Source organism: Podarcis pityusensis (genome assembly GCF_964106645.2).
Source record: "Podarcis pityusensis genome assembly, chromosome: 5".
Classification (NCBI taxonomy): Eukaryota; Metazoa; Chordata; class Lepidosauria; order Squamata; family Lacertidae; genus Podarcis; species Podarcis pityusensis.
In genome coordinates this window covers 3,547,718-3,567,068 of record NC_138032.1, presented here as the reverse complement: position 1 = coordinate 3,567,068, position 19,351 = coordinate 3,547,718, and the positions used below count along the sequence as shown (strand labels likewise).

Sequence of the window (19,351 nt, the reverse complement as noted above, 5' to 3'; positions counted from 1 at the left end):
GGTCATCCCCGCATCTGGAGCCAGGGCAGGCTCAGGCCCCTGACTCGGCCCAGCTGGTGTTTGTTGCAGGGGAACCTGTGCAGACTGGGACTCTTCAGGATCAGGCCCCAGACTTGGTTCAGATGATGCCTGAGGCAAAGGATCCGGTGTAGACTGAGTCTCCTCTGGTTCCGAGCCCGAGCCCGAGTCCCAGGCCATCACACTGACCAGCTGGAACAGCAAAAAACAACCTTGCTCTATCTTCCGTGTGACAGCGCTTTGGATATTTTAAGACGGCTCTGATATCTCCTCTCAGTCTTTACTCTTTGAGGCGAAACATACCTAGATCTCTCACCTTCCACCTTGTCAATATCCTTCTTAAACTGTGGCACCAAGAACTGGACACAGTATTCCAGGTGTGGTCTGACCAAGGCAGAATAGAGTGGGACTGTATTACTTCCTTTGAACGAGACACTATAGTTTCGTTGATGCATCACTGTCGACTGCTGTTAAAGCTTGTGGTCTACTAAGGCCCCTTGATCCTTTTTTCACATGTTGAGAAAGGCAGAACTAGTCACCTTCAAATATCTAAGCAGCTGTCACAGGAAGAGGGAGCAAGCTTGTTTTCTCCTGTAGGACCCAAACCAATGGATTCAAGTGAAAAGGAAGGAGGTTCCATCAGGGTGGACTTCCGGGAAGTAAGAGCTGTTTAACGAACTCTCTCGGGAGGTGGTGGACCCTTTGAAGCAGAGGTTGGGTGGCCATCTGTCATGGATGTTCTAGCTGAGATCCCTGCATTGCAGGGGGTTGGACTAGATGACCCCTGGGGTCCCTTCCAACTCTACAATTCTATTATTATTCTACTGAGCATGTAGGTGTTGCAATCTCAAAGATGCACCCCTGAGCTGCATGTTGTACTGCCTGGCCCTGCTCCATTAACGAACTAGCCTCTGGCAAGGGTTACGTTCATATCTTTTGGAGGATGGCGCCAGACAGAGGACAGATAACCAGATTTGTTTGGGACTTTGTGGGTGTGTTGCTCCCTGCCCGCAGATCTATCCTAGCCTGGCGCCTTAGAAACAAACAGAATCCGTCTCCAGGGCACAGACTCAGCTTGGTTTTGATGTCAGGGCTTGCAAAAGAACGTAAGAAGAGACAGGTGGATCAGGCCAATGGCTCATCTAGTCCAGCATAGCCACTTCCGCCCTAAGGAGGAGGTGGGGTTGCGGGCTTCACGCACGCGGTGGGTGGAGGCCAGCCCCCACGCGATTAGGGGGAATCCTGGCTGCGTCACCCCCTGGTCGGCCAGTCGGCTGGCTCAGGGGGCGTGGCCTGCCCTATAAAGGCAGGAAGCGGCCGGGGATCTCCCTCTTTGCCGCTCATCAGCTGTTCAGGTTTTCCCACCCTCCCGCCCCATAAGGTTTTGTTCTTTGACCTTTCCTATGGATCTTGGTTGGTTGGTCGCTGTTGAGGGGCCTGGTAGGAATTTTTCCACTTGGCAAATTGGCACCAGGCACTCAGTTTTCGGTTTTGTTGTTGTTGTTTAGTCGTGTCCGGCTCTTCGTGCCCCCCTGGACCAGAGCACGCCAGGCACTCCTGTCTTCCACTGCCTCTCGCAGTTTGGTCAAACTCATGCTGGTAGCTTCAAGAACACTGTCCAACCATCTCGTCCTCTGTCGTCCCCTTCTCCTTGTGCCCTCCATCTTTCCCAACATCAGGGTCTTTTCCAGGGAGTCTTCTCTTCTCATGAGGTGGCCAAAGTCTTGGAGCCTCAGCTTCACGATCTGTCCTTCCAGTGAGCACTCAGGGCTGATTTCCTTCAGAATGGATAGGTTTGATCTTCTTGCAGTCCATGGGACTCTCAAGAGTCTCCTCCAGCATGGTTTTCGCCTACCTCGTAGCAAATCGTCACAACTTTCTGGGTATTGGCAGTTAGGCATTGGTATTGCTCTGTAGACGGAAGAGGGGAGGTATCGCCATCACCTGCCCCGCATATTGAAGGGTAGTCCGATAAAGGATTCCAGGGGGCGTGGCCCTGTCTGAAGCCTGGGGAGGTGAGGGCCCAAGGCACATCCCCTAACGGTGACCCCTGGGGTCCTAGTTGCTATGCATCAGCAGGACTCCCCCTACTGGTGGTTAACCCTTCCCAGACTTCAAGCGGACAGGCTGAAGTTGGTTAGGATCAATGCCTAAGCCAATATTGCTCATCACCTGTAACCAATAAAGTTGTGGCCTTATTTAGCCCATTAACCTTAATAATTGTGTCATATGTCTTTATTTCCACTGGGGGGGGGGCGGGAATGCGCCACGCAACCTGCTCTCACCAGAGGCGTGTCGGACACGAATGCAACAGCGTTCTCCCCTCCTGCAATACCCAGCGCAGAACTGGAAGGGACCACAAGGGTCATCCAGTCCAACCCCCTGTAATGCAGGAATCCTTTTGCCCGACGTGAGACTTGAACCCACAACCCTGAGATTAAGAGTCTCGTGCTCTATGGACTGAGCTATGGCGCTGGTCAGGGGGGCAGTCCTAAAAGCATGGAAAGCCAGAGCAAGTTACACCTTTAAGGCAGCATGCACCCGATCCAAACTTAAGAGCATGGCTACACAAACCTTGAAAACAGAGTTTGACTTACTTAAGGATGGGGATCTCTACCATATGTGGTGGGAATGTGAAAAGATGAAAAAAATTTGGGACCTAATATATAATGAACTTAAGAAACTTCTTAGATACACATTCCCAAAAAAACCAGAGGCTTTCCTACTAGGGATAATAGGGGAGGAAATAAAAAAGGAGGATCATAAATTATTTCAATATGCTACGATAGCAGCTAGGATCCTTGTAGCCCAAAAATGGAAGTCGCCGGAGATCCCAGCGGTTATGGAATAGCAGGCTAAGCTTTTTGAATACACAGAACTAGCGAAAATGACGTACAAAATCCGATGCCAAAAAGGGGCAAAGTTTGTAGAAGAATGGAGTAAATTGTAACATATATAGGAATTAATTACAGAAGTTTAAAAACTACAGCAGGGTTAATATAACTCTTGTGACGTGTATAGAAATGAAGAAGAAACTGTGAGAGAAGATGTATATTAAGAAAACTGCAACTGGGAAGGAGGGAAGTCAAGGCGTGATTATACGCAATGTAAATAAGACGACATTAAGAATGACTGTAAAGATTGTTTTATTTTGTTTGTGGAAAAATTCAGTAAAAAGCAATTTGGGAAAAAAAGAAAACAGAGTTTGACTTAAAGCACCCTTTTCGCTTTCTTAACTCACATCAGGTTAAGAAGCCTCGTGACTGACCTAAACAGGCTCAGGATTTGATACCTTCCAAACATCCAATATACATCAAATCTGAAACAGAGATGGAGGCATCAGAAATAGAAACATGAGAGCCACAATTCATGGTACAAAGACCTTCTGAACCCTTTTAACCCGGTGCCTGAAATGTAGCCTGGCTGCAGAGTTCCATAGCATTGAGCCCACAACACTGAATGTACAAAAACAAACCAACAAACATGGGTGTGAAGGGATTCTTAGCAATGATTTAGCAACTCTGCCTAGTTAGACACAGAGTGTGGACCCAGAAAAGGGAGGAGTATTGCTGCCACCTAGAGGCACACCTAGAAATGACAATAAAAGTGCTCTGGGAAGAAGGCCAGGTTAGTCTTACCTGTAAGCACAGGAAAATGACTTGCTCCCCTGGCCTGATGGTGCCCTCGGCTCCCGTTTCATCTACCTGGAGTGGCGAACAAGTATGAGGTTGTTCGCTGTGCAGGGGAAGCCATACAGAGTCAGACCAGAAGCGAAGTTACAGGGAAGCAGGCAGAGGGCCTTCTCAGTGGTGGTGCCCACCCTGTGGAACACCCTCGCATCAGATGTCAAGGAAATAAACAACTATCTGACTTTTAGAAGACATCTGAAGGCAGCCCTGTACAGGGAAGTTTTTAATGCTTGATGCTTTATTGTGTTTTTAATATTTTGTTGGGAGCCACCCGGGGGGGGGGGGGGAGAATTCATGGCAACTTTACAAACGCTTTTATCCAGTTTTTGCTTCAGAAAACTAAGTTCACTGGAATGAAAAGGAGAAGATCAGTCTTTAACATCAGCAGTAACATCTAGACCATGGGAGCATTTCAGCTCTGTTCGAGTTTGTTTAAAATCTAAAACAGCTTATCTTGTATTCCTTTCTTTGAATTTGTGCCATTTAGGTTTTTTAAATCTTTTTTGTAAAGGCAACACTAGAATTTTCACAGCTGAGTCCTCAACTCTTTATTACTGTGCTTTGCTTTCTTTAAGTTGGGCTTTGTCTAAAACTTGCCATTGAGGTTTTCAAACCCTTTTTTTTGTAAATTCCGTATTAGAAACTGTACCTTTGAGTCCTCAATCCTTTATTACTGCACTTTGCTTCACCTCGGTCAAGCCAGGATTATAATACTTCAGAATTTTTGGGAGTTCTACCCCCTTTTTTTTGAATTTTGGTCATTTAAGGTTCATGATTTTTCTATTTCCTTCTGAAGAAACTGAATAGTTCGGTGAAATGAGGTTTGTAGCCGGCATTCCATTAAGGCTTTATTCAATTTTAGGTTTTTCAAAAATTTTTCTTAAACTTTCTGATTTATTTCCATAAGATAATATTTCTAGTCGATTACTTCTCATTTCAGGGATTTTCACGGTATTTCATTTGTTTTGTGCAATTTCTCGGTTACGTGACTGTCTTTTTTCTACTGGTCTCTGTTAAGTTGTGGGTGAACATATCAGACGACACAGCGATTCTTCAAACATCTCTTGTTTATTCACAGGCCAGAACAGAACTGAACTGAAGGCTTCAGCCATCCTGCTTATATAGAGCTCCACTACAACGCTACAGTAGCAACTTTCTGTAACTAGCCAATCACTGAACGTCACTTTCAATCCCCTATTTGCATATGTGGACCTGAGTGAAAACTATCTACAGTATCCCCCTGGTGGCCCAGGGTGAGAACTTCAGTACATGACACCCTCCTGCAAGGGCTCATCTTAGCTGCCCCCGCAACCCCAACCTGAACGAACAAGAAATGAACTCGCACGCAGGATGGCGACTTTACAAACGCTTTTATCCAGTTTTCGCTTCACAAAACTAGGTTCACTGGAAAGAAAAGGAGAAGGCTGTGAGACCCCCCTTCAGATATCGGACACGGAGAGGAGGGTGGCCGTGGGAGAGGAAGCAGGTCGCCGGCTCCCGTGGATCTGGCATTTCCAGTGCAGGTCTTGATCCGGATCCAGAAGCTCCACAGAATCCAGCATGTCGGGAACTGGCAGGGAAAGAAAATAACAGATGGTATTTAACTCTGAGTAGACTTGCTAAGATTTATAAGTCCCAATCAGAGAAGTGAAGGAGATGCAAAGAGGTGGAAGGAACCTTCTTTCATATGTGGTGGACTTGTAAAAGGGTAAAAAGAGTACTGGGAGATGATCCATAATGAACTGAAAAAAAATGATTAAAAGTACTGTCCCAAAAAACCAGAGTCCTTTCTGTTGGGGATAATTCAGACTGAAATTCCCAGGTGTCAAAAAAGGTTATTTATAAGAGTACATCCATTTGTAAAAAAAGGAATATACAACGGGATAGACAGGAAGTCCAAAGTGTTGGTGCATATATGATTTTGGAATAGTTATTTGTCCTTGGGTTTTTTTCTGGGTGAGGATGAAGTGTTCCCAGGTTTCCCTTCATGCAATTGTTATACCTGGCCGTTGTTGGAACATAAATGCTGCCAGAAACAGCTGTTGCAGACCTCTGCTGTGGGAATACAGGGAGAGATTGATCTAAGACTCACCTATAAAAGTGGTCACATGACGCAGCGCCCTTCTCAGGTAAGCACACGTTGACGCCTTACCTGTTCAGCATCCACCCATCTACCCCAGCAGCCTTCTCTGCCCCTCAGTGGACCACTGCAGAGGCTGGCTGGGATTTGTCAGCCGCAGCAGGAGATCTACTCACTTGGGATCTCCACCATCCTCTCTTGGCTGTTCATTTGCCAGCTAGATTTCTTCTTGCCAACCTGGAAGGAGGCAGTGGAAAAAAGACAGTCACGGAACCAAGAAATTAAAGGTAAAGGTAAAGGGACCCCTGACCATTAGGTCCAGTCGTGGCCGACTCTGGGGTTGCGGTGCTCATCTCGCTTTATTGGCCAAGGGAGCCGGCGTACAGCTTCCGGGTCATGTGGCCAGCAGGACCAAGCCGCTTCTGGCGAACCAGAGCAGTGCACGGAAACGCCGTTTACCTTCCCGCTGGAGCGGTACCTATTTATCTACTTGCACTTTGACGTGCTTTCAAACTGCTAGGTTGGCAGGAGCAGGGACTGAACAATGGGAGCTCACCCCGTCGCAGGGATTTGAACCGCCGACCTTCTGATCCGCAAGTCCTAGGCTCTGTGGTTTAACCCACAGCGCCCCCTGGGTCCCTTACCAAGAAATGAAATGCAGTGCAAATCCCTGAAACGAGCAGTAATCAGATATAGAGTTAAACTAAATAACAAAAATGAAAAAGTTTAAGGGAAAAAATTAACCTAGAATTAAACAAAGACGTAACGAGATGCCGGCTACAAAACTCGTTTCACTGAACTCATCCGTTTCCTCAGAAGGAAATAAAGAAATTTTAAACCTTCAATGATTTTAAACAAACTCAAGAGCAGTACCGAAACGCTTCACTGAGTTTACAAAAAAGGTATGAAAACCTCAAGGACAAGGTTTAGACATAGCCCTATTTAAGAGAGCCAAGCAGTAGTAATAAGAAATTGAAGACTCAGCTGTAAAAACTCTAGTATTGCATTTACAAAAAGGTTTAACAAAAAAACTTACAAAGGAATACGAGAAAAGCCGTTTTAGATTTTAAACAAACTCAAAAACAGGGCTGAAAAGCTCCTGACTGCTGATGTTAAAGACTGATGCTAAAAACCTGGAAGGAGGAGCATCGCTGAATGGGAAGGCACCGCAATGCACAGCAATCTTTGTTTTCTTCTGGGCCTCCTCGATTTGTCCCTAGCCCCAGCAAAGGGGCTGCAACCTTGCTTGCCCTGTGCTTGGGTCATAGAATCATAGAACTGCAAAGTTGGAAGTGACCCAAAGGACCGTCTAGTGTAGTCCAACCCCTGCAATGCAGGTTTGCAGGAGCTTCTCCTCATGTTCAAGACCTCAGGCCTGCTCCCATCCTGTCTACCGCAACCTTTCCCAAAGGCTGCACTAGCAGAGGCTGATGAGAGGGAGGTACCAATTCAAAATAGCCAGAGGGCACCAGGTTGGGGTTAGGCAGGTCCACTCCCCACACTGCAACTCTCAAAGGCCATAGCCAAGGCTCCTTCAGGCAACGTCTTCAGCATTTATCCTGATCATTCTGACCACTGTGGCCTATGCATTAGTAAAATTGTGGCTAGGTTACTGGAATGCTTTATTTGTGAGGCTGCCCTTGGGCGTGGTTTGGAAACTCCAGCTGGCGTGTTTTGTATTATTATTATTATTAGTTGTAGTAGTAGTAGTAGTATACTGCTCTTCATGTGTAGATCTCAGGGCAGCAGCCACATTGCGGACGATGACATCTGGCTGAAAACATTTGGCACCAGTGTTAAAACAGCTGCACTGGTTGCTCCTCTTCTACCAAGCCAGGTTCAAGGTCCTTGAATTAATTTGCAAAGCTCTGAACAACTTAGGAGCAGGGCACCCCAAGGGATCGCCTGAACCTTCTACCCTGGCTCCATCACCTAAGGAAAATTAACAACAACCATCTTAAACTTTCCAAAATAACAACAGACTAAAAACAGATTAAAAGTCGCACCAGCTTCCTAAACATCTGGGTAAAGGTAAAGGGACCCCTGACCATTAGGTCCAGTCGTGGCCAACTCTGGGGTTGTGGCGCTCATCTCGCTTTATTGGCCGAGGGAGCCGGAGTACAGCTTCTGGGTCATGTGGCCAGCAGGACTAAGCTGCTTCTGGCGAACCAGAGCAGCGCACGGAAACGCCGTTTTCCATCCCACCATGTTGTTGTTGGGTTTTTTTTTTGTTTAGTCGTGTCCGGCTCTTCATGACCCCACGGACCAGAGCACGCCAGGCACTCCTATCTTCCACTGCCTCCCGCAGTTTGGTCAAACTCATGCTGGTAGCTTTGAGAACACTGTCCAACCATCTTGTCCTCTGTCGTCCCCTTCTCCTTGTGGCCTCCATCTTTCCTAACATCAGGGTCTTTTCCAGGGAGTCTTCTCTTCTCATGAGGTGGCCAAAGTATTGGAGTCTCAGCTTCAGGATCTGTCCTTCCAGTGAGCACTCAGGGCTGATTTCCTTCAGAAAGAAGAGGTTTGGTCTTCTTGCAGTCCATGGGACTCTCCAGAGTCTCCTTCAGCACCATAATTCAAAAGCATCCATTCTTTGGCGATCAGCCTTCTTTATGGTCCAGCTCTCACTTCCATACATCACTACTGGGAAAACCATAGCTTTAACTATACAGACCTTTGTTGGCAAGGTGATGTCTCTGCTTTTTAAGATGCTGCCTAGGTTTGTCATTGCCCATCCCGCCGAAGCGGTACCTATTTATCTACTTGCACTTTGACGTGCTTTTGAACTGCTAGGTTGGCAGGAGCAGGGGCCGAGCAACAGGAGCTCACCCTGTTGCCGGGATTCGAACCAGCTTGTCTAAACAAGAATGTTTTTAGCAGGCACCAAAAAGAGCCCAGCGAAGGCACCTGCCTGATATCAATAGGCAGGGAGTTCCAAAGGCTAGGCGCTGCCACACTACAAGTTTGAGTTTTTCGGATGTGAAACAGGTGCTGGGTGGCACCTGAAAGTTCCACCGAAATATATGGGGCAAGGCGATCTCTTAGGTGAACTGGTCCCGAGTTGTTAAGGGCACCTTGAACCTGGAAATCAAAGGGTATGCAATGGGTAGCTATTCCACATCAAACTGAGGTGCGGACGGGCCCATGCGTCAGGCAAACGGCAATCCCACAGGCATATCTTTCCACCCCCTGCTCACCTGCTTCTCTGCCTTTTCCGCCGACGCTCCTCCCAGCCTGGGACCCTCTCGGTGCAAAAGGCTCCCCATGGCGGACAGGAAGTGGCGCCAAGCCTTGAGCACCTTCTGCTGGCGGGACAGGTCTTGGCAGCAGCTGTGAGGGCAGGAGCCGGGGATGGCTGAACCCATGCTGGAGACCCAGGGGACGTGGCAGAGCTCAGCGGCCTCGGCGGCCCCCAGGGCCATCACTCCGGAGGACCTCACTCTGTACCTGCAAGAAGAGCATGGAAAGGAGGGAGGTGCAGATGAAACAGGGGTGGGCGTGTCATTGTGGTGGGAGGGACTATCTTCTGACTTAAGAGCTCCTCCAGGCAACTGGCTCACTGAGCATCCTCCCTATTTGCTTGCGCAAAGCTTGTGTGAAGGTGGTTAGATTGCACCCGGTATTTACTGAGTGCTTCTTCTGAAATTCAGCCTCTGCAGAGTGCGCCACATGGCCGCCGCCGCCTCCATGCCTGCCTGTTATGTACTGAAGTTCTCACCCTGGGCCAGCAGGGGGATACTGTAGATAGTTATGCAAATAAGGGATCGAAAGTGACGTTCAGGGATTGGATAGTTTTAGAAAATTGTTACAGTTACATTGCACTGGTGCTCTATATAAGCAGGCTGGCTGAACGCTTCAGTTCAGTTCTGTCCTGGCCTGTGAATAAAAAAGAGCTGTTTGAAGAATCGCTGTGTCGTCTGATATGTTCACCCACAACTTAACACTGCCCACTCCTCGTGAGCGTATAGAGGGGAGGTCCAAAAATATCTACATGGTGCCTAGGGAACAACTTTCATCTTAATATCAGCAAGACAAAGGAGATGGTGTTGGACTTCCTCCCTCCCTAAAAACCAAGGGAAACAGGGGGAGGGCAGGAGGGAGCTTTGCACCACAGCACTGGGTATGCTTAAGACGGCCCTGGGTACCACTGTAATAAAAGCAAGCAAGGAATGTGATTCCGTCACCTGCCAGCTAAAGATTTCCCCTATCTGGATGGCAGCCCCTAACCCTCCACACCCGGAGGTCACCCCCGAAGAAGGATGGCTAAGCCCTGAGCCCCGAGTCACGCACTTGGTTCTGTGCCTCTTGCACCACCCTGAGTCCTGCCAGTTCAAGGCCAAAGGTTGCTTGAAGGACAGAGCCTGTGGAGAGAGATGAGGGAGGTCAGAGATGGAAAGGGAAGCAGCAGCAACAGGCAGTCTCTGCTGGGCTCGGGGTCAAGGGCTTGGGGAGCTCTCAAAGTTTGGCCGCATGCGATGGTGCACAGCAGCACACACAGCTCTGGCCACCATCCTTTGGTGCTCTACATCCCCAGGAACTCAGACCAGGCGGCTCCACTCACAGGGAGCAGTTTCTCTCCTCAGCCATGTTTGCCCCTGCATCTGCACGCGGTACCTGGAATTTGCAGCTGTGATGAGCAGTTAAGATGTATCTGATCTGGGTGCAAACCAGGAGGAGCAGAGGCACCAAGTAGAACGCGGTGGGGATGGTCACCAGCACTCTGGGAGCACCGGAGTCAAGGAAGTCAGAATAATAATAATAATAATAATAATAATAATAATAATAATTTATTATTTGTACCCACCCATCTGGCTGGGTTTCCCCAGCCACTCTGGGCAGCTTCCAACAAAGATTAAAAATACAATAAAATATCACACATTAAAAACTTTCCTGAGCAGGGCTGCCTTCAGATGTCTTCTAAATGTCAAGTAGTTGTTTATCTCTTTGACATCTGGTGGGAGGGCGTTCCACAGGGCGGGTGTCACTACCGAGAAGGCCCTCTGCCTGGTTCCCTGTAACTTCTCGCAGGGCGGGAACCGCCAGAAGGCCCTCAGAGCTGGACCTCAGCGTCCGGTCCGAACGATGGGGGTGGAGATGCTCCTTCAGGTATACTGGACCGAGGCCATTTATAGCTTTATATACCAACATTTTGAATTGTGCTCGGAAACATACTGGGAGCCAATGTAGGTCTTTCAAGGCCAGTGTTATGTGGTCTCGGCGGCCGCCCCCAGTCACCAGTCTGGCAACCATATTCTGGATGAGTTGTAGTTTCCGGGTCACCTTCAAAGGTAGCCCCAGGTGAAGCGCATTGCAATAGTCCAAGCAGGAGATAACCAGAGCAGATGAAGACCAGGCTTCTGCATGCATAGTCACTGTAGCCTGGTCTTCATCTGCTAGGTGTGTGCTATGCAAAGGCAGGTTTTTGGGAAAGCCTTGCATTCCAAGGAGCCTCCATGAATTGCAGCTGCTGGCTGAGTGCTCCTCTGTGTGGCTGACAGCCTGGGATGGTTGGCTGGTGGGAGGTCACGGTGGGGTGGCTCCGTGATAGATGCGTAATCTTTCAGCAATATTTGACTGAGCTAGTCGTCACAGCTTGGAGGACACACTTAAGTTTCCAAGCACAATTCCAAGTGTTGGTGCTGACCTTGAAAGCCCTAAACGGCCTCTGCCCTGTAGACCTGACGGAGCATCTCCACCCCCATCATTCAGCCCAGACACTGAGGTCCAGCTCTGAGGGCCTTCTGGTGGTTCCCTCCCTGTGAGAAGTGAAGCTACAGGGAACCAGGCAGAGGGCCTTCTCGGTGGTGGCGCCCACCCTGTGGAACGCCCTCCCATCAGATGTCAAGGAGATAAAGAGCTACACAACTTTTAGAAGAGATCTGAAGGCAGCCTTGTATCAGGAAGTTTTTAATGTTTGATGTTTTATAGTGTTTTAATACTTTGTTGGAAGCCACTCAGAGTGGCTGGGGAAACCCAGTCATATGGGTGACATATAATAAAACTATTCTTCTTCTTCGTGTGCTTCCTCCTCGAGAGGTCCAGACAGTGGCAACATGAGAATGGGGCCTTGTCTGCAGTGGCTCCCCATTTGTGGAATGCTCTCCCCAGGGAAGTTCTCTAGGCACCTTCATTATACACCTTTAGGTGCCCAGCAAAAACATTCCCTTTTAACCAGGCCTTTAGTTGATCTGATTTACATCCTATGCCCTTTAAAAAACGGGGTGTGTGTGTGTGTGTGTGTGTGTTATTGGGTTGTTTTTACTATTTTTCTTATGTATTTTGTGGCTTTATATCTTGATTTTATTTTGTGAACCGCCCTGAGACCCCTGGGTATAGGGTGGTATAACAACAACAGCAACAACAACAACAACAAGAATAATAATATAAAATAAAGCCACATTTTCACCATGCATTTAAGCACTAAAACTGCCATGGCTTCCCCTAAAAGATACTGGGAGCTGCCATTTGTTAAGGGGGTTGAGAATTCTAAGCTACAATTCTTGGAGTGGTTTAGTAATCAATCCCTCTTTGTAGGACGCAAGGGAGAAATGTGCTAAGCGGAAGGCACACTTGGCAAATCCACACTGTGATCAACTCCCATCCGGAAACCAATCTCCCCACTGGGGAAGGATGTTTGGATCCAGAACTGGCCTCCACAGTCACTTACGGACTCACTGTTAAAACCGTGTTTATGGAAGACAACCTTACTCGGCTACAAGTGACCATCAAAGAAGAAAGAAAGAAGAAGCAGAGAATTCTGGGAGGGGAATCTGGGTCTCCTAACAGCTCTCCGCACCCACAGCAGGTTCCAGGATTCTCTGGGAGAAGCCGGGAGTGTTGAACGTGAATCCCAGCGTTACAGGAGAGGGAGGGGAACTTCTCTCTGAAGGATACGTGCAGATCTTCTCCACGCTGAAAGCCTGCTGGGAGTTGAATGCCAGGTACACCAGGCAGGATGCCAGCACCGCCAGGTCGTAGCCGCTCAGGAAGGCCACAAAGAAGATGAAGAAGCGGAGGTTGTGGTAGCCAATGCAGTTGTTGACCCACATGCAGTGGTGGTCGAATTCCTGCAGGTAATATACAGTATAATGAATTGAAGAAAATGTTGAAAATAACTTTTGTAAAAAACAACAACCAGAAGCCTTTTTATTAGGTATTTTAAGCCAAGATATACCGAAAGAAAAGAGGACTGTTGAGTTGTGGGTGAACATATCAGACGACACAGCGATTCTTCAAACAGCTCTTGTTTATTCACAGGCCAGAACAGAACTGAACTGAAGGGTTCAGCCAGCCTGCTTATATAGAGCTCCAGTACAACGCAACTGTAACTACTTTCTGTAACTATCCAATCACTGAATGTCACTTTCAATCCCTTATTTGCATATGTGGACCTGAATGAAAACTATCTACAGTACAGTGGTGCCTCGCAAGACGAAATTAATCCGTTCCGCGAGTCTCTTCGTCTTGCAGTTTTTTCGTCTTGCGAAGCACGGCTATTAGCGGCTTAGCGGCTATTAACGGCTTAGCGGCTTTAAGAAAAAGGAAACAAACTCGCAAGAACTCGCAGGACGTTTCGTCTTGCGAAGCAAGCCCGTAGGGAAATTCGTCTTGCGGAACGACTCAAAAAACGGAAAACTCTTTCGTCTAGCGAGTTTTTCGTCTTGCAAGGCATTCGTCTTGCGGGGCACCACTGTATCCCCCTGTTGGCCCAGGGTGAGAACTTCAGTACATAACAAGGACTTTATTCATGTATGCCACTACAGCAGCAAGAATGTTGATTGCACAAAATTGGAAGACTGGAGAAATCCCAACTAAAGAACAACGGCAAGAGAAGTTGATGAACTATGCAGAACTGGCAAAAATGACAGACAGATTAAGAGAAAAAGACAACAGAGACTTTGAAAAAGAATGGGAACCATTTATATTAAACTTGCAGAAACAAAGAAAGTCTATAGACTTGATGGTAGGATTTAAATGAACACCCACATTATTAGTATTAGAAAATGTGTAGATAGAGAAATAATATGGTGTATTCACTGTTATTTTTATGTTTTTAGGTTTGATGTTATTGTATAAATACGTTATTTGTATTTTTTTTCTTTTAGGAGGCAGCAAAGTGGGTGAAAGGAGAAACAAACCGGAAGCAGAAGTTGGGGGAAGCCTAGGAGGGGAGGGAGGAAGGAATGCATAGCAAATGTTATGAATATGAGATGTATGTAATGAATGAAAAAGAAAAATGAATAAAAGGAAAGGAAAGGAAAGAATTCCTGCAGGTGGGGCCAAAGAGTTTGGACACGGCGCTTCGGGGAACACCCCAGGGCCCTGACCTTTGAACTTCCAAGGAACCTTCTGTCCAGCTCAGCCGCATTTTGCACCCCAGGTGCAAAACACTTTTCCTGTATGCATTTTTCACTAACATACATATTTTCGCAAGTAATATCCCCCAATATATTGCCTTTTTGCATGTTATCTGCACACCTTGCAGCAATATATGCATTGTTGCACACAGAGCTTGACCAGAGAACTGCGCCGCAAAATTCTGAGACGTGCCAAATTTTGAATCGTGGCTGCATTTCAGTTTGCACCGTGCTCCAGAAAGTGCAAACTAGGTAACAGGTTTTACTTTAAATGCGAACCCAGTCGAGCTCCTCCTCCTCCTCCTCTCCTCTGCCCCTAGGGGCCGCTGTAGTTCTTTACCTCCACACAGGTGTTGCACCAGGAGCAGTGGAAGGTGTGCTGCAGGCAGTAGAGCTGGCATTTGTTGCACCAGTGCTGGTTGAGGTCTTTCATGGTGAAGGCCTGGTTCACCAGCTCTTCTTCAATGCCTGGCCGTGGAAGGAAGCAGGGAAGGGAGAAAGCAGCTTCAGAGTCAGGCCATGTGCACACCACACATTTAAAGACTACTCTATTCCGAACTTTTAAATGGAAAGCGTAATGCTGGTGGTCAACGAAAGAGATTTCAAGGCAAATTTTTAAAACTGTAGTATAAACACCAACAACTGGGAAACATTGGCCTGCAAGCGCTCCAGTTGGAGAACAGCCTTGACCAAAGGTGTCGTGGGCTTTGAAGACACTCGAACTCAGGACGCAAGGGAGAAACGTGCTAAGAGGAAGGCACGCTTGGCAAACCCTCACTGTGATCAACTCCCGTCTGGAAACCTATGTCCCCACTGTGGAAGGACGTGTGGATCCAGAATTGGCCTCCACAGTCATTTACAGACTCATTGTTAAAACCGTGTTTATGGAAGACAACCTTACTCGGCTACAAGGGATCGCCGAAGAAGAAGAAGAAGAAGAAGAAGAAGAAGAAGAAGAAGAAGAAGAAAGACACATTTAAAGCGCTGTGATGCCACTTTAAACAGTCATGGCTTCCCCCAAAGGATTCTGGGAACTGTTAGGAGACTCCCCCATTTTCCTAACAGAGCTACAGTGGTACCTTGGTTCTCAAACGCCTTGGTACTCAAACAAATTGGAACCCAAACACTGCAAACCCAGAAGTAAGTGTTCCGGTTTGCGAACTTTTTTCAGAAGTTGAACGTGCGCCGATTTGAGTGTTACACTTCCGTTTTGAGTGTTATGCTGAGGTCCGTCTGTTTCTGCTATTTATTTTGCGTTTTTGTTTTCTGGGCTCTTTTTGTTTTGTTTTTGTGACTGTATGGAGCCCAGTTCAGTTACTGATTGATTGATTGTGTGACTGCAGTACATTGTTTGTTGCTTTCATTTTATGGATCAATGGTCTCGTTAGATAGTAAAATTCATGTTAAATTGCTGTTTTAGGGGTTGTTTTTAAAAGCCTGGAACGGATTAATCCGTTTTGCATTGCTTTCTATGGGAAAGCGCGCCTTGGTTTTGGAACGCTTTGGTTTTGGAACGGACTCCCGGAACAGATTAAGTTTGAGAACCAAGGTACCGATGTATAATTCTCCGATTCACTTGACAATCTTTGATCCAAAGTCCTCCATTTTTAGAAATAGTGTTACAAAGGTTGGGTGCCACCCTCACTCTGCAAGATTCCAGGGGGTTCTAGGGCACTCATGCCAGGTCTGTGTTCCTTTGGAGGGTTGAGGCACAGCGGAGACTGTCGTAGCCTTAAGAAATATAAACCATATTTCTACCTATTACACCTATTTACACCTTCAGCCTGCATGGAGAGAGTCCAGATCTTGCAGCTTGGTCGTAGGGTGGCAGGGTGGGAGCAGCCCCTGCACACTTACCTTTGTGGAGGATTCCAGTGTCTGTGAAACTGGTGAGGAGGAAGTAGATAATGGTTGGGATGAAGAGGAGGCCGGAGATGGCGGGGAAGGCCCAGGACACATGGAGGGCCAGCCAGCTGCACCTGTGGGAGGAAGCAGGTGGAGGCTGGGGCGAGACCTTGGCTTCGGCCCACAGAAGAAGCTAACCTTGGAAGAAAAAGGTCCTGTGCCCACCACAGTTTAAGAATCATAGAATGGGAAGGGACCCTGCGGCTCATCTCCTCCAACTTCCTGGAATGCAGGAATCTCAGCTCAAGCATCCATGACAGACGGCCATCGAACCTCAGCTTAGAAACCTCCAAGGAAGGAGAGTCCACCACCGTCCGAGGGAGACCGTTCCACTGTCAAACAGCTCTCACTGTCCGAACGTTCCTCCTGATGTTAACTCAGAATCACCTCTCTCGTAACTCGAAACCATTGGTTCGGGTCCTACCCTCCAGGAGAAAGGAAACTCGTTCCATCTTCCATGTGACAGCCTTTTAGTTACAGTGGTACCCTCGGGTTACATACGCTTCAGGTTACAGACTCCGCTAACCCAGAAATAGTACCTCGGGTTAAGAACTTTGCTTCAGGATGAGAACAGAAATTGCATGGCAGCGGCACGGCGGCAGCGGGAGGCCCCATTAGCTAAAGTGGTACCTCAGGCTAAGAACAGTTTCAGGTTAAGAATGGACCTCCAGAACGAATTAAGTTCTTAACCCGAGGTACCACTGTATTGACAAGCTGGAATGCATGCAGAGGAGGACAAGCAAGATGACCAAAGGTTTGGGAGCCAGGCCTTATGAGGAATGGTTGAAGGAGTTTGGCATGTTTAGCCTGGAGGAGACTGAGAGATGATAGGATAGCCATCTTCAAATATCTAAAGCAGGGGTCGGTCAGCAAACTAAGGGCCGCGGGCCAGATCAGGCCCAGTTGCCTTCAGGATCTGGCCCCCAGACTGTCCGTGGATCAGTGTGGGGATTTTGTTTGTTTGGGCTGCGCCATTCCCCCCCCCTGCCATTCCATCACCCCCCGCTGAGGCGGTGCCTCCTCCCTCCCTCCCTCCTGGCTTCTCCCCGCCCTGCCTAGAGGAGGAAGGGGGCTGGGCTGAGCTAGCTGAGCGCCATTTTACGCAGCCCCTCTCCTCCGGAGTCAGCCCTTTTGCGCTGCTCATCTTCCCTCTGCCGCTGCCGCCCTGGTGCTCCTATGGGCCAGAGAGTGGAGCGGACAAGCTCGCTCTGCCAACCCACGAGAAGCAGCGGCAGGGGCAGCCCCTGGGAAGGTAAGTGCAGCGGCTGGGGGGGGAGGACTACTTGCCCCCCTCGCCTCTTCTTCCAGCTCCCCACCCCCGGTGCTGCTTCTCTGGCCTGCCACAAGGTCTGAGGGACAGTGGACCGGCCCGCGGTTAAAACTTTTGCCAACCCCTGATCTAAAGGGCTGCCCCATGGAAGATGGAGGAAGCTTGTATTCTGCTGCTCCAGACTGCAGGGACTAAGATATTACAAGTGCCGAACAGGTATTACGTAGCACCTCTAGGTAGACCATTTGTTGGGATCAAGTGAGACCAGCTGACCCTTTGGGTCTGATCCAGCAAGCCTCTTACCTCTGCTGCCCTACCCTAAGATGGGATCGTTCAATTCAAAATGGCCAGCCGAGCGGAATTGCCAACTGCTGCTCCTTGACTCGGACATCCCGGATCCGCCTTCATACTTACGGGAAAGTAAAGAAGAGGCAGCTGAGACCCATCAGGGTGCTGAAGTGGAAAGAAGCAAAGATGCTGGAAGTGAGAGATTGGCATCCATCTTGGGCAAACCCCATGTCTCGAGGGGAAGAGCCAGGGAAAGCTGTTGGAGCAGTCGCTGGGCCCAAGTTGGATGGAATCCCCCTTAGTCTGTTGCCAGGGCGATGTTGTGATGCGGCAAAGGAGATCGAGGACGGAAGCGGGGGGTCTCCCCTGTTGTGGAACGTCGCCATGGTGGCGGAAGAAGTCCATTAATGGGCCCACGGTGCAAAGGATGCTGGGAGCTCACACCTGCCTCTCATGTGGCTTATCGGAGGCTGCCCTCATTTGGGAGTGCTCCGTACAAGACTCACCCTAAGACCACCATTATTTATTCATCACAAATAAAGCAGTTCCTAGAGAAGAGGGGAAAAGGGACGCGGGTGGCGCTGTGGGTTAAACCACAGAGCCTAGGAATTGCCAATAAGAAGGTCACTGGTTCAAATCCCCGTGACGGGGTGAGCTCTCTTTGCTCAGTCCCAGCTCCTGCCAACCTAGCAGTTCGAAAGCACGTCAAAGTGCAAGTAGATAAATAGGTACCACTCAGGCGGGAAGGTAAACGGCGTTTCCGTGCGCTGCTCTGGTTCGCCAGAAGCGGCTTAGTCATGCTGGCCACATGACCCGGAAGCTGTACACCGGCTCCCTCGGCCAGTAAAGCGAGATGAGGCCACAACCCCAGAGTTAGCCACGACTGGACCTAATGGTCAGGTCCCTTTTCCTAGAGAAGAGGGAGACAGTATAGATTTACAACAGTGGTTTGCAGAATGTCATAGATCAGAGGCTGGGAAATATTGGGAGAGGAGCAGGAGGAAGAAGCGCCAGGGGAGGGACAGCTGACAGACTCTGTGTCTTTAGAACGCATCCCAGACCCCCCTTCTCCCAGAACCCGGCGGGCATGGAAAGGAGGAGAACAGAAAGCTCAGAGGCAGAAGGCACAAATCAGCCAACGTAGGGAAGATGTGTAATAGGAGAGGCGGAAGGGGTGGGGCTTTACTTGAAGCAATGCCATCACTGCAAGAGAGGCACTTTTCAAAGCCTCTCTCTGTGAATATTGAATAAAAGACTTGGTAAGAACTCTCTTTGTTTATCTATTTCTTGGCCGGCCACCGTGGGAGGGACTGGATTCCCAGAAGCCTGACACATATCAGTCATTGCTTCTCCAAAAGCATTTCCATTAGGGGTTGACTTTGGGGGTGTGCTTTGTCAGTTTGCCATTGAACGTGCCAGGCCCGCTCGGCCCCCAATGGCTAGCTCATCAGCTGTGGGACTCACTTGCTCTTGTGCCCGGATCCTGCTTGCGGGTTCCCCATAAAGGTGGAGCCTCCAATTGCCATGAAAATGCCGGGACCTTCATGAAAGGCATCACTGCTTCTCACTTTGTCTTGCAGAGTCCCGGATTTCCAAATAGCTTTCTGTTACAAGTGGCCTTGGAGTCATTTCCTTATAGCAATCAAACAATTTCAATGCAAACCATAAAATACAATTATTGGCTCTTGAAGCAGCACACATCAATAAAAACCGGGTGGGTGAGTGGGACGGGGGCGGTTCTGCC

The 19,351-nt window shown here is 48.5% G+C and overlaps 1 protein-coding gene across 1 annotated transcript; it reads right to left on the bottom strand.

Annotated features, from left to right (window-relative positions):
• Window positions 1-5,060: 5,060 nt before the first annotated feature.
• Window positions 5,061-18,008, bottom strand: ZDHHC19 (zDHHC palmitoyltransferase 19). The gene is made up of 9 exons (XM_081007522.1): window positions 17,734-18,008; window positions 16,002-16,123; window positions 14,485-14,612; window positions 12,682-12,854; window positions 10,402-10,507; window positions 10,078-10,148; window positions 8,985-9,234; window positions 5,964-6,024; window positions 5,061-5,277 (listed from the first exon to the last, which is right to left on the bottom strand). The coding sequence occupies exons 1-9, from the start codon at window positions 17,991-17,993 to the stop codon at window positions 5,147-5,149; spliced, it is 1,302 nt and encodes a 433-aa protein (XP_080863648.1). The 5' UTR covers window positions 17,994-18,008; the 3' UTR covers window positions 5,061-5,146.
• Window positions 18,009-19,351: the final 1,343 nt, after the last annotated feature.

What these genes read in the sequence shown, in the direction of transcription:
- ZDHHC19 (XM_081007522.1), bottom strand. Translation starts at nt 17,993, where the DNA reads ATGGCGACGTTCCACAACAGGGGAGACCCCCCGCTTCCGTCCTCGATC. An exon ending in TGCCTCTTCTTTACTTTCCC is followed by an intron (nt 16,124 to 17,733) that starts GTAAGTATGAAG and finishes TTCCTCCCACAG; the next exon opens with GTGCAGCTGGCTGGCCCTCC. An exon ending in CACTGGAATCCTCCACAAAG is followed by an intron (nt 14,613 to 16,001) that starts GTAAGTGTGCAG and finishes TTCCACGGCCAG; the next exon opens with GCATTGAAGAAGAGCTGGTG.